At 32.1% G+C, this 14,673-nt stretch overlaps 1 protein-coding gene across 1 annotated transcript in view; it reads left to right on the top strand.

Annotated features, from left to right (window-relative positions):
* The first annotated feature begins 331 nt into the window (after positions 1–331).
* Positions 332–14,673, top strand: part of LOC134250014 (ryncolin-2-like) — a 44,433-nt gene continuing 30,091 nt past the window's right edge. The window contains exons 1-5 of the mRNA XM_062732353.1: positions 332–499; positions 592–673; positions 1,410–1,546; positions 6,186–6,282; positions 7,608–7,772. Coding sequence (XP_062588337.1) covers positions 332–499; positions 592–673; positions 1,410–1,546; positions 6,186–6,282; positions 7,608–7,772 — 649 coding nt within the window. The remainder of the gene's footprint in view (positions 500–591; positions 674–1,409; positions 1,547–6,185; positions 6,283–7,607; positions 7,773–14,673) is intronic.

Here is a 14,673-nt window from a genome sequence, read left to right as displayed (position 1 = left end):
CCTAACAATTTATCCAATGCAACACGAACGATACTATCACGTGAGACTTCATCAATCATAAACAGACCTTTGCATATAGGTATATATGATATGGGAGTAAAGAGAACTCGCATAGAAGATTATATCTAGTAAAAGCCACCGACAATTCTTACAGAACACTGTTAAAATGAAATTAACAGTGGACACTAATGTGATCTATGTTTTCCACATTGGACAAACATTAAGCCTTTTACAGACATGCTACTCTCAGTGCTTCTTTCCTAAAACTTTAATCGTCAGCAATTTTGAAAGTTCCTCAGTACCTGGCTTTAACCTTTTAACTAATGCTGAAATGGGAAGTTGCATGAGGGTTTGTCACAAGTTTGAGTTGTGTCGCTCAGTGGATTGGATACGAGAAACAAAGACATGTCGGCTAAACACGAGATTTGGCATCAATACTGTTAATAGTCTTATGACCGGTGGACGCATCATTCATGTTGACCGGGAAAGTTTTCCGAAGGTAAGCAACATACAAGATAATAAAGTATTTAGATAAAAGGCAATTTGGTTAAATATTAAACTAGGTGCCACTTTAGGATGAAATACTTTCAGCACATGACGGCCGATTGTCACAAGCTTGCCTGTACCGAAGATGCAATCTGTCTTGGGGGTAGTTGTATGCCTATTTTAAAAGGTAACATATAATGTGTTTAACATATTTCTTTGAATGATTATTACAACAGCTAGGTTCAAATCAATTTATTGGAGTTCAATATAACGAGCTAACGCCGCCGTGTAAAACCTAAGATTGTTAAAAAATACAGTGTATTTTCATCCCCAAGTGGGAATTGAATGCCCGACGCACTTGGGTTAGACTTTAGAATCCGAGGTACTTATGCACGGAAGGCATAAAGCAAAGCAATTCCTTCAATGCTACGGTCGAATGAAACATCCATTCGGCAAACTTTTTGGTACATCTTCTAAATCAGTTGCTATATGTATATGAGCTATTGATCTCAATTAACAGACATTAAAATTTAAAGATTTTTAATTGTGGTTCCGCAAAATATGTAAAATCAAAACTGAAATACGGTGAGTCATTTAATATTCGTTGAGCACCAATTTTCGAGCATATCGTTGTTGATGAGATCCACGAATTTAAATCTTCATTGAATTAAGAAATACGTATGTCATTCATTTATAAAGGCGAGGCTTTTGTCCACGAAATTACGCAATAACGTATGCTCGAAAAGACTTGTATTACAAAATCACGAAAATTGATGCTAACAAAAATATATGAAACAACAGCACGTACTAATTGAAGTTACATTCTCATTTATAAAATTCAGTTCAGTTCTTCAATCCGTGGACGTACATCCTATAAGCATTATAAAAGCATTCATAGAATTTATCTTTTTTATACAAAATAGAAAAAATATATAAAGACTGTTCAGATATTGTAAAAAGAGACCCAAGCAAGAAAGGACAAGATGGCGTATACGTAATCTACCCTGACACCCGGAGAGAGGTGTTCTGTGACATGACAACAGATGGAGGAGGGTGGACGGTGAGTAGTGTTTTAGATTTTGCTTACGTGTGGAAAAGACCGTAACACATGTTAAGGATCTTAAACACACATACCAAAAATCTATCATGATAACATTATGGCTATCCTGGAACACTAGCACCTGAATTAGTAGATGTAATATAGAAAGAACTATTATATTTTACTGTAGCATTGACCAAGCATTGAGTGACAAACCCTAGCATAACAAAGGGCAGTAGAATTTTAATCTGAAGTTCTTCGATTTAACTGTACTAAATAACAATCTTCGCTAGCCAAGGGTTTCTGATACGCTCCTCTCCTCATAAACTCTTGGCATACGGTGAAGTCTAAAGCCGGGATTATTTTCCGTCACGTGATCTCGAATCTACCAGGTACGCACATATTGCGTCATCGCCAGAAATAAAGACACGTGTTAAAAAATGAAATCAAAGTGTTTTCAAGAGAAATAAGAAGCAATAATTGAGTTATGTTTATTCATTATTTATAGAACAAATCTGAAGCTTCAATATAGATTCACAATCACATATTTATAAGATATTGGATGACACCATGGATATTCATAGAATTGAATGTTATCTTACGGATCGTTGTTTGCTTGCGTTTTTCATTTCCGAGATTAAAGAGTGAAGATGTATCCCGAACGCAAATATCGTCATTTACAAAAAAACAATTGCTGATTGGTCGACCTGGGTGAATTGAAATCCAATAAGAACTCTGGAAAAAAAAATCCCGATTTCTATGAACACCGTAGGCCAAGGGTTTATGAGGAGAGTAGCATATCAGAAACCCTTGGCTAGCGAAGATGCTAAATCACGGACAGGGGAAAATTAAGTAACTTAGCAAAATATTGATTCGGATTTAGTTTCTAAACCCCTTTGAACAATGATATTCATAGATGTTAAGACATTTCGATATTACCCAGTTTTATCCAGTAACGCCTCAGTATCACAATATAGTATAATAAACTGGCATATATTCTAACTTGCGTTGAGTCAAATGCTGATTGACGTTTTTCATACTAAATATTAATCCATTCTTTATACACTAAATTGACCACAGATTCTTTTTTGTTATTTCCAAATCACGACAATGATCACACGACGAGTGTGACCGGTCAGCATGGGATGCTCACTCCTCCATGGCACCTGATCACGCCTTTGATGTTTCGGAGGTCCATGTTTGATCTGTTCCTGTTTTGTATTGTTTTATTGACTTTTGATCTTAAAGACTGTTTATTATACCCTAAAATCTTGAAAATAAGACGGATTTAGTAATAAGCCGGTTTTGAAAATAAGCCACCTATTTCTTGCATTTAAAATTACTCGAAAATAAGCCAGTTTTGAAAATAAGCCGGTCATGACAATGCCATTAAGGAAAGATGTTGAACGTTTGACGATTTCCGCGTCTTGAAAATTTGACGAGTGAAAACTTTGACGATTTTTTTTTTTACTGTACAAATACAAATGAATTATCTTTCTTTAATTCATTAATTAACCTTTACCAATTTCTGCATACAACATAGTACGAGCGAGTACGAGTAATGACGACATAGTCCGAACTAAGTCTGTAACCACTAATGATGTAATAATGTAAAATTACAAATAAAGGATAGTTTTAAAGTTAATTCTTTTTACCAGTAAGCATGTTACGCTGGCTAAAAAAACTTCATTGCGGAACCAACTAACATGGTGAATTTTTTTTTCAGGAAATTGTCAGATTAATAATTATCTCATCTAGACCTGTACAAGCTAACAAGGTTTGTTCCCATTTTGCACACATTTAATTACAGGTGATTAAAAATGTGTGAAAAACGGGAATTTGACCAGGTGAGATAATTACTTAATTGCTATAGTCTATACTATACTTTGCTTAGTTAGTGAGCGATGAACTTATAATGAAAACATAAGAGAATAAATACAAAGTTAATGTATTCGATTATCTGATGATCTTATTATAACATCATTTCAAATTAATTTTTATTCACTATTTTCTTTATTATATGTAAATCTTTAATTTATTTAGAATTAGATCAAAATTGAAAGGTACATATTTTTTTAAGAAATTGGACTCAAAAATAAATAATATGAAACAAATATTAATAATTGATTCAATAAATTCAAATATTTTCCCATAGATATATATAGAATTTTAATAAAATGCTTATAAAATTGTAATAAACCTCTTAAGAATACATTAAGATAAATCAGGTATTCACAGGTAAATCCAGGTAAATCTAAACCAGAAATCAGACTAAAATTGCTATCATGGTGATCGGCAGGGCTAATGGTAGTAATTACATTTCAATGTACCGTATAATTGACTTGTTTAAATTTGTGTTTGTTTGATTAATTTATCAAGTGATTCAATTGCAAGCGGGTATCTTATATACCCGTATTATTTTGACTTTTTTAAAACAAGTTTATAATTTCATGTAAATTTATATGCTGCATACAATGAAATTATCTTTTCGGGATCGGCATTTCAAAATGTAAAGTAGACGGTTGATTACACCATAGACCTAATGAACGTACACCGGGAAACGCCAATGAATAAAAAAAAAATGACGATAGAAAACTTTGACGAGCTAAAGTGATTCGTAAATGTTTCCTCCTCGTCAAACTTTCCACTTTCACGGTATTTTTTCTACAAGCAAAATACTAAACAAAGTATTAATGTAATTACTTTATTTTTTTACATGTATGATTTTTTAATTTTAGTTCGAACAAGACGTTCTTATTCTATTGATTGCACTTTATTCAATGATTGCATTGAAAATAAACAATGATTGTGCTCTCTTCTCTTACCATTTTTTTTTTTTTTGCATTGATAATAAGCTGCAATTTGAAAATAAGCCGGTTTTGAAAATAAGCCCCCACTTTCTTACGAAAACTTAAAATGAGCCGCGGCTTATTTTCCAGATTTTAGGGTATCCATATGTTTCAACTGAAGATAATTACGGACAATGTAACATAGCCGTAGATGTCTATATTTACAAGAAGCAATTGTTTTTCTGGTATTGTTTATTAAGGAATGAATTTAATAGCTATCCATTTTATACGGTATAAACTAGGTTGGGGCAGTTTACGCTTTACAAACTGCAAAGCGCTTTATAAAAAAATTGTAAACTGTTTCAACCCAGTTTATACCGTATAAAATGGGTATATGAAATTCATTGCTTATAATTTAATTTTCATTCATTTGATGTAAGAAATAAAGATGATTGTCCAAACAAAATAACTTCAGTTTGTACAAAATTTGAATGTAACGTCAGGCGGATTGATACGTTTTTGACGTAAGTCATGTGACGTAGGCAACCCATTTCATACGATATGATGTACATTTTTTACCCAATCAAATACAGCGTTACAACCAGAATTAAACATATAATAATAATAACAATAAAACTTTATTTAAAGAGGGTAACCTGGTTAGTGCATGCACTATTCTTCCCCAGTGCCCTCTATAAATCAATTACAAAAATATACAAGAGATATACAAAGACACAATTCATCATAAATAACAGGATTTACAATCACAAAATTATAAATGGAATGTCCATGTACATATATATGACGATACAGTTATATGACAATCACAAAAATGCTCAGATAATTGTGCGACAGCTGATGATGTAATTTTCTACATTACGCCTAAATTCTCGTAGAGATTGAGAGAGTCTAATGTGTTATGGAAGTTTATTCTAAAGATGTACACCTGTGTACTGAAAAGAGGTCTTGAATAAGTTTGTACGAACTTTTGGTATTTTAAAATCGTAATTTGTTTCAGATCGCAAGTTATAGAAATTTGAAGAATGGAATTTAAATAAATTATTAAGATATTCGGAAGTCATTCCGCTAAAAATTTTGTATAATAATATGTACTTGTTTAGATCAACTGGCTCATAAATAGTAAACCATCCAAATTTCTCAAATAGTGGTTTAGAAGAAGAATCAGGAATTGCGTCAAGAATACTGTATACAGGGAAATTTTAGCCCCTGTTTTAATTTCGCCCCTTTCGCCCTCTCCTTGATTGGGCGAATTTAAAACGGGGCGAATTCAAATTACACCTCATAATTTCTTAAACAGAATTATGACTGGGCGAATTTAAAACGGGACATTATTGTTCATAACTTCAAAAAGGGCGAAAATAACACGGGGCGAAAATAACCCTGTTTACAGTAATCCTTGCTGCCTTTTTTGTGTAACTCAAATATTCTGTCCCTGTCCTGCTTTCGGGCATTACACCAAAAAGTCAAACAATAGTTAATAGATGGTAAAATATAAGCATTGTAATAAAGTTTCTGGTATGAAGAGGGAGATATTTCTTAATCCCACGAAGAGTAAATAACTTATAATTTAAGGTTTTACAAACTGAATCAATATGATTCGCATACTGTAACTTATCATCAATATGTACACCAAGAAGTTTTCAGTTTCAACCATTTCAATCGTTTTGTCTGAGGCATAATGTTGTATATTTGGATTATCTAGTTTTGATTTTCTTTGCTGTGTTCCCATTAACATGTATTTTGTTTTATCTACATTTAATATCGTTTGATTTTGAGCACACCGTTTCTCAATTTCAAAAAGATCTAAATTTAGTGCATGTTCTAAACATCTTGCATTATAATTATTACAGGTCATTCAAAGACGACAGGATAGTCAAGTGAGCTTTTACAGAACATGGATATTGTACAAATCTGGATTTGGGGAAGCCTCTACAAACTATTGGATAGGTATAATTTATTTTATATAAAGGAAAGAAAAGTTGTGGATGCACATATTGAAGTCAATTTGCCCAAATGATATTAACAAGCTAAGTGACTTTACCGAAATGAACGTGATTTAGCTATAGATTCAACCCCTGATGTTAACAAACAAAATCATTTTTCAGCATATTGTAAATTTTAGCGTTATGCTCATGCGAAAATCACATGATATAGGCAGTCATGTGACCTCCTCTATAACGTTCTGCCACAAAAAGTAAAATATTTATAAGAGTTTTATATTTTTTTCTATGTGAGTTAATTTTTATAACAAAAACAGTTAATTTGTCAAAAATGATCAAATCTCATCAACAAAATGGTCGGATAAGAATATCCTTTCTAAAAATAAACATGGCGACCATCAAAACCCAAATCTTCTGTCTGAGGAGAGACGTTTTTTCTAGGTGGATATAGAGAATGGGTGCCTCCTTTTTATCATATCTTATATGATTAAAATCTAAAGTAACCGATATCTTGTAGGTATTTGATGATTACATTATTGTTGAAATATATAACTATTTTGTCAAAGTGCTGATTCAAGTGATGCTTAACATGCTTTTTGATTAGAAATATAAATTAGTATCTAACTATTACCAATAGAGAACGATTTGGTAAAATATTTTAATGTAATTAAAATGGCACATAAAAAGGGTTTATTAAGCATTGCTTAAGTGCACTTGTCCTTTAACAGTCGTTTGTTGAACGAGTTTGACAAATACAACCATTATTCGTCACAAGTGACCTGCATAGTGACGTCATTTTCACATTGTGACGTCACAAACAAGGAGAAAACCTTTATTTAGCTTATACTATTTATAAAACTTGTGTATAGCTATGTGTGTACTAATTTTTTTTCTAATTTCAAATGTGGTTTTGTAGATAAAGAGATTGTTCGCGAATGTTTTGATCACTCCTCGTATATTGAGATGCCACCACTTGTCAGTAGAGAGTTGCAAATTTGTCCTATGCTGGGCATTTAGGTTACAGCATACAGCATTTGTGGAAATTGTTTTACGTGTTTCTTTTTTTTCTTTTGTTCTCATGAGTTTATAACTTCTTTTTCTTTTTCTCAAGGAAGTTTTGACAATTTAATTTAATCTTTAAGTTTGTAGTTTTCAGTGCTTTATAAATAAATATATAAAAGAATAGAGAGATAGAGAGAGCATGAAGGGATTCACTTTTATTTATAAGGATACCCACTTCCGCTTTAACCCGGGGTTGATCTCGGAATCGTTTAGTATTTTTTGTAATAGAATATTTATAAAGTGTTAAAAAGTGGTTTTATTAAAATTTAGGGAATGACGCAATCTACGCTTTAACAAGAGATAAAAACCAGGAACTTCGAATTGATCTCGAGAGACATGACGGCGAACAGGCTTATGCTGTGTATTCTACATTTTACATCGGGGATGAAGACAATAAATATACGCTTACAGTGTCTGGATACAACGGAACAGCGAGTGAGTAGTTTTATCTGCCAATGTTTTCGGATATAGGTATTCTATGGACTATAAGATTACTGTATAGGGAAGGACCACATTCCGAAAAAGAGTAGTCAAAAATTATGTTTTAGATTATTGTGAAAAAGATGGCCGTAAAAAAGAAGTATAAGATATGTTATGGGAGACAGGGCACATGTCACACGACTCAAAAGACAAATTACGTCATAGTCGATGTTGATGTGCATGTTAAACGTTTTTAAATTCAACAGTTCTTGTGTAATTTTATCCTAAAATTGTTTTTTTTTTATTTTGAAAATAATATTTAAGATTTTTTAAGATGTTGCGAACATTTACATAATGTGTAATATTGCCAAATCCACGCATCCGCTCTCTTTACCCTGCAGTCTGACGTCAGTGACATCATAGACGTAGTGTTTGAATTCTCAGTGCAGCGAGATCAAGTACACATTAGCTACACCCGTCATCATCAGTTTTATTTCATAGTATATATATTTGTAGAATTTCTCATATTTTCAAATAATGCTTGATTGCAAGTACACTGACCCGGTAAAGTGTTTCCAGCCCTCGGACCCATCCATCACTTTCGCCGACCAATCACGTGATTTGATCACGTGACCGACCCACTTCAATTCCCACTGAAATTTTTAAACTTGTACGTAAATGAACAGGTTGACGTCACATCGTGATTAATTTCTGAAGCAGATTTTTTAATTAATATTTTTTTGTGCTTGATAGCAGATATTCCATGAATATAGATAATTTAGATAATGTTGCACGTTTATGTTTTCGTGTGACGTCACAATTTTGCACTCAGAAAATACAAACGTGAAGCGTTTTTATCATGTTTAAATTCAATTAAACGATGCCCTGTGCGATATTGAGGTAAGATTCTCCCTGCAATATTATGCTGTTAATAATTATGATAAAGAACTAACATTCAATCGTTAATCCAGCAATATTTATTGACATAACTTATTACAAAATGAGGTTTTTATCGTTAAAACTGTCTCAAAAATGTAGAAATTACCCCACTCAAATCAATGTGAAATTAAAACAAATGATTTCAGATAATTCAAATACTATGAATAATCTAAAATATATGAATATATAGTGTTATCTCACATGTTTTTTTATTTGTGCGTAAAAATTCGCAATATTGACTCCGTAATTAAGGGACCCTTAACCCCCATCCCCGCAATCACGCGATTTAACGCATATACCGTTGCACCGCAATCACGCATTTTAACGCATATACCTTTGCCCCGAAATCACGCACTTTAACGCACATTTCGTTTTCGACGTCTTCTGCTCTGATTACGCGTAAAGTTTTAATGGTAGGATAATAAATGATTAGATTATAATTTTTGTAATTCCATTCTAATATATTTCGCATATACGAATATTTTCCCTCAATTTGAGTCGTTCGACTTATTTGACGAAACTTGGGATGCGAGACAAATATTAAGAATGTCTTTATTTTGACACTAAATAAGCTCACAGACTTGGTCCACTGGTTTAGTGATGTGGAAGTCCCTCAATCTTGTGTGAGATGGAATCCTTGATCCAGAATTTATCAAAGTTTTTTTATGTAAATAGTTTGATAAAACCCGTGCAGAAATCGACAGAAGGAACGTATAGAATTATAAAGAAATATTTAAGTTAATACATACACTTTACGCATACAATTGATGAAAAAGAGGTTTTGTTCATAGAACAAAGCTTTGTTTTAATTTACATTTAATCGTATTTCTTGTTCGATTTAAATTCAAATTCGTAAAAAAATACAACCTTATTATTTCCGCCTTACACAGCAATAAAAAAAATACACTTTTGGAAAGGGAAAAAACCTAAAGAAACGACAATATCATGTTGAAAAAGATGTAGGTTAATTTAAAGAAGAAGCTATGGTTTTAGCTTTATTGCGCCCTAAAAATGTAATGACATCAAAAAGTTTTGAAACTGGCTTAAACATTTGTTAGATAAATGAATCTGATAAATCAGGAAAGAAATAGCATGAAGGTTTACCATTCTGCAAATATGACGTTATTAATGTGAAGCATTTCTCTATTTTCAACAGAAAAAACCTCAAAATTGCACATTTCCAGGATGGTTTTCTTTTAGAAAACAGTGTCCACAGCCGTCGCCCACATTAATTTTTGTTGATATTTTGTGCAAAATTTAATAACAAATCACATATCTCAAGATCTTTGTGGGCGATGCCTGTGGACAATGTTATCTGAAAGGAAATTCCATTGAAATTGGTGTCTTCTGCAATTTTTAAAGAAAATACGGGAAAATGCACATGTTTATGACGTCATAATTAGCATTTAATAACACATGTGAGAAAAATGACTTAAATGATTTTTCTGCATTGAATTTCAATTATTTAAAAAGCATGAGTTTTCAACTTTTACACCAGTTTCATTTTTTAGAAAATCACAGGGCAAGATTTGTATGGAAACCATACCTTCTTCTTTGAATGATTTCGTTTTCAAGTCAACGTTTCCAATATTCGTAAATAAAAGTGTTGCACTTACTCGTATGTATTGATTTTTAAAAATATACGTATATGTATATACATAAAACAAGGTATTCGGGAAAATTTTATGCAAGTATACTACATGCTTGTTTGATATTTTTTAAACAGGACTTGACAAACAACGTTTGCTAGTTATACCCCGCCATGATGTGAAAATACACTGGTATGTTGATTAATATTTACACAAGTTCAGTTACGGGCATTGCACGGACAAATAGTCAGATTCATACAAAAATATTATAAATCTCATCATATGGCATGCCACAACAAAGTATCTGCTAAAATTTCAAGCATCTGCAATACACGTAGTTGCTGGATAAAAATGCGAAGGAATTGTATTATGTATTGTACGACAGACGCATGGATTAACAGGCAGTTGACATCGGAGTTTTAAAAAAAAATGGATCCCACGATATAGCATTCCTCATTGAAGAAAATGCTAAATTTTCAAGCATCTGTGTAGTGTAGTTGCTGCAAAAACTATAATCAAAACTTTGTTACGGACAGACACACAATCAGACAGACGGACAAACACACTAGGGTAAAACAGTAGGTTCAAGTTTGTCAACACTGCATACACTAGAAAAGATAGTTTTAAGAAAAACTTATTAGAGGAGTAAACTCTCAAAAAGAGGACAACGATGTGGTCTGATATGATTCTTCCAGCAGCTATATGTCTATGTTTAACACAGAAAAAAAAACATTTAATTGTCATCCACCTTGTGAATGGAGAGTTAACGTGTGATTGTATTCAAAGGGAGTGCAGATATACATGTATGAGGAGCAATGCATACAGGCGCTAAAAATTCCATTCTCTTTGACCAACAGCGATCTAAATTATTTTCTACATCTATCTCCGGAATAGCCTGTATATTCAGCATTTCTGGCATTTTTTTCTTCGATCAATAGCTTACTATATAAAAGAACTGATTATAAATTATGTACTTCATTGATATAATCTCAGAAATTATGCTCAGCATTTCCGACATTGTTTATGTTTCCGGTTTGTTTGTTTGTTTGATTGATTTTTTTTTTTTTGGGGGGGGTGGTGAGTTTTATGTCTACCAAGTTTATGAATAATCGATAGGTAAGAAAAAAAAACCCAAGTACACTTGAATATTATAATGTCAGTGATTGAACTTCAAGTTGGTCGGAGACACATGATACTGATCTCAGATTTAACATGGTTTTCTTTAAAAACGAAGCAAAGCTTTTACCTTTATTACTTTGAATTAAAGTCAATAATTTATTTTTCGATTTTGATTTTAAGTTAGGAAAGTCTTCAGTGCCAGTTTTACGCTTTCATAATGTCGAAAATAAAAGTTAGCAAATTATTGCCAATAAACTATGAAATATCGATATAGGAAAGAAAAAGTAGTAAAAATATATTTTTCCATTATGATACTGATATAAAATGCAGCCATATTATTGAGATAATCTGTTTATTCTCCATTCTGATTTATATGAACATTCATTTCGGTCAGAATTGCATATTTTTTACAAACACAATCAATGCTTTTTATGCCGTTGACTTGTATATTTTAATAATATTATGATCATAGGGATAACCGAGCGATCACAAAAGTAAAGATATTGAAAAAATTTGTATATATACTACGCACCAACTCCTGATAGATCCTGAGTAATTGATTAATTTTTTTTTGTATACCATGTTTCTTAATTTGACTTTATTTTCTGCAAGTTTGAATAAATTTTATATAAATAGGCTATTTTATTTTCTTTATAGACATGGAGAAGTTTTTTGTGTACATCGACACTGCATTTTCATTAATTCATCGTGTCATAGAAATTTTTTGGCAACCCTTGGGAAAATTTTGGAAATACCTTCTCTATTTCTCAATAAATACAGTTACAATTAATGCTTTTCTATAGAAACATTTTAAGATTACTGACTGATTTGCTCAATCCACAAAAAATTGGAATACTTAGGACAACATTGGAAAAAATATCGAGTACTGATCGCTACGTCCGAGGAGTTCTTTGACTCTTTTGTAAACTATTCTATTGTTTTTAAATAAGTGTTCAAATTCCATTTGAAAGAAATACTTCTTTTCGATTTTTTTTTCTTTTTCTTTATCAATTTATTCACTTTTTGCCTTTACAAATGTAGCCCCTCCTCCCAATTTTTTCTTTATTTTTAAACATTTAGTCCACATGTACCTGTAGGTGTAATGATCCCGATGCGCCTCACATCTCCACTAGATATCGGATCGGAAATCCTTGGCTACAGACATACACTGCTAATTTAAGTCTAATTATTTTAATGCCGAGTCCGAAGGCAGTATTTCATCCGTACATCGGCCAAAATGTTAATAAGAAGATGTGATCAGTTAATTTTTTACTTTATGTCTTTTAAAAATTCAAATGTCTCCATCGACAGTACGCTGAATTGTATTGTTCAACAGAAATGAAGCGATATTCCGGTAAAATTTTAAATTTAAAAAAAAATATCGAACAGAAAACTATCGAACAGATACGGATAAATTAACTTTGAAGTTGAATGTGCAAAAAACTATAACTCTTTTTTCTGTCCGAAAAAATCTATAAAATACTGTTATAAAAAAAATTCTCAAGTGATAATCCTTTTCTTCTAGACTTCATTTCTATTTTTATTTATAATTGAAAGATTTTGCAAGTTTCGAAAAAATGCTTATGCATGTGACTGAAGAAATAAAAGAAAAGTAGGGGGAAGGGGGAGGAACCTCAATATAAATACTATACATAGCGATATCTTTTAATAAGTCAAGAAATCTGATGACATGACTGTATTAAAATGCTAAGTACATTTCAAATTTATTTAGTAATATATAAAATACGAAAAAAATCATAGACAGGATTTTGTTTAGCTCAAGGCCCTGTTCCTCCTTAATGCAGTATCATATGGTCGTTGTTATGTTCCCCAAACGGAGTTTGGGAACATATTGTTTTTACTCGGTTTCTTATTAAGGTCTTCCGTTTCCAACGGAAGACTTTCTACTGATTCTGTTAATAAAGATTATTATTCTTTTTTTTTCTTCTACTTCCTAGACGCCAACTTTGAAGCCTCATGTCTCACTCATTTTTCAATTGATTTCGCTCATATTTGTAGAGATACTAGAAATTACTAAACTCTATCAGAATGCAGTCAAAAATTTCAAAATATCACTTCCGGTTTTGAGTTATTTCCTTTCAAACAAAAATTTATAGGCTATCGTTTCCAGACAAAGGCTCAGAGACGGCTAAAGCTGGAGCAGAAATTCTACTGATTTAAGATAATAGAAAGATTGAAGTTGTGCACATCGGTTTTTGTTTTTCAATTTCTCTTTTCAAAATGAGGTAAAAAAAAGAGGTAAAAAATTAGAACGCTTAAAAGTTTTTTTCCAGATATCTCAAAAAGAATTGAGAATTTGTTATACATCAAAGAAGCAAAGTTGTTGAAAATCTCTGGTAAAATCTACTGATGTCATCAAAATACGTCCTGTGACGTCACTTCCGACCAACCGGAAGTAGTCCGAAACTGCATATTTTTGCGGTTTTTGACATGTTTTGGGGAAAAATTTGTCACTGGAAGCATGAAGCTTAATTTTCCATCCGTCGACATCATTTCCGGTCAAACAGGAAGTAGCAAATCAAAGTACTGAGACAGTACTGAAAGACGGGGTCAAAATAATCTTCCTGCAAGATACATAAATGTGATTTTTTTTATGATTTTGATAACAACCTAATTTTTTTTAATTAATTAACAATCTAAAACAAAACTTGATAATATATCTTCACTTTTTCATTTCTAAGTCTATAAACCTTTTTGTCCGAATTTCACCGTGTCCGAATTAATATTTTTTTCGGAAGTAAACAATGGATGATGTGCACGCAATCGTAATACTATGCAGAGGAGTATTCTGTTTACTTGTGTGATTTTCAATTAATGTTTTCAGTTTTAAATTTTTAAATATTTTAAATAAAATGTGTCTTATTTAATAGAGCTTACAGGGAATATGGCACAAAAAGGGAGTTGGGGAGCGTTTGGGGAACATCTGTAACGGTCCTCGTTACAATTAGCCCTAGTTGAGCTTATATTGGTATAGATTGACACTCGCTGGCGGTACAAACAGTGCATGCAAAACACAACACTATTTTAATTTTATGCTGACTGTTGCATAAGATTAATTTCTCTGTTTCAAATGTTTCATCACCTCTTTCAGCCATCATAGTACACATGTGCACGTCACACGTTGCTTTTTTCCTTGTGTCATGCAATAAGGCATAATGTATAGATAGTTTCAAGGAATTTTACTTGAGTGAAGGTAAAAATATTGGAAGCATTTTTTTTTTTATTTTTAGTATTAAATATTTCAAACG

The sequence above is a fragment of the Saccostrea cucullata genome, unplaced genomic scaffold (genome assembly GCF_032062105.1).
Source record: "Saccostrea cucullata isolate Sc308-1 unplaced genomic scaffold, CSIRO_AGI_Scuc_v1 ctg3302, whole genome shotgun sequence".
NCBI classification, from domain to species: domain Eukaryota; kingdom Metazoa; phylum Mollusca; class Bivalvia; order Ostreida; family Ostreidae; genus Saccostrea; species Saccostrea cuccullata.
This window is presented reverse-complemented; position numbering and strand designations above follow the sequence as displayed.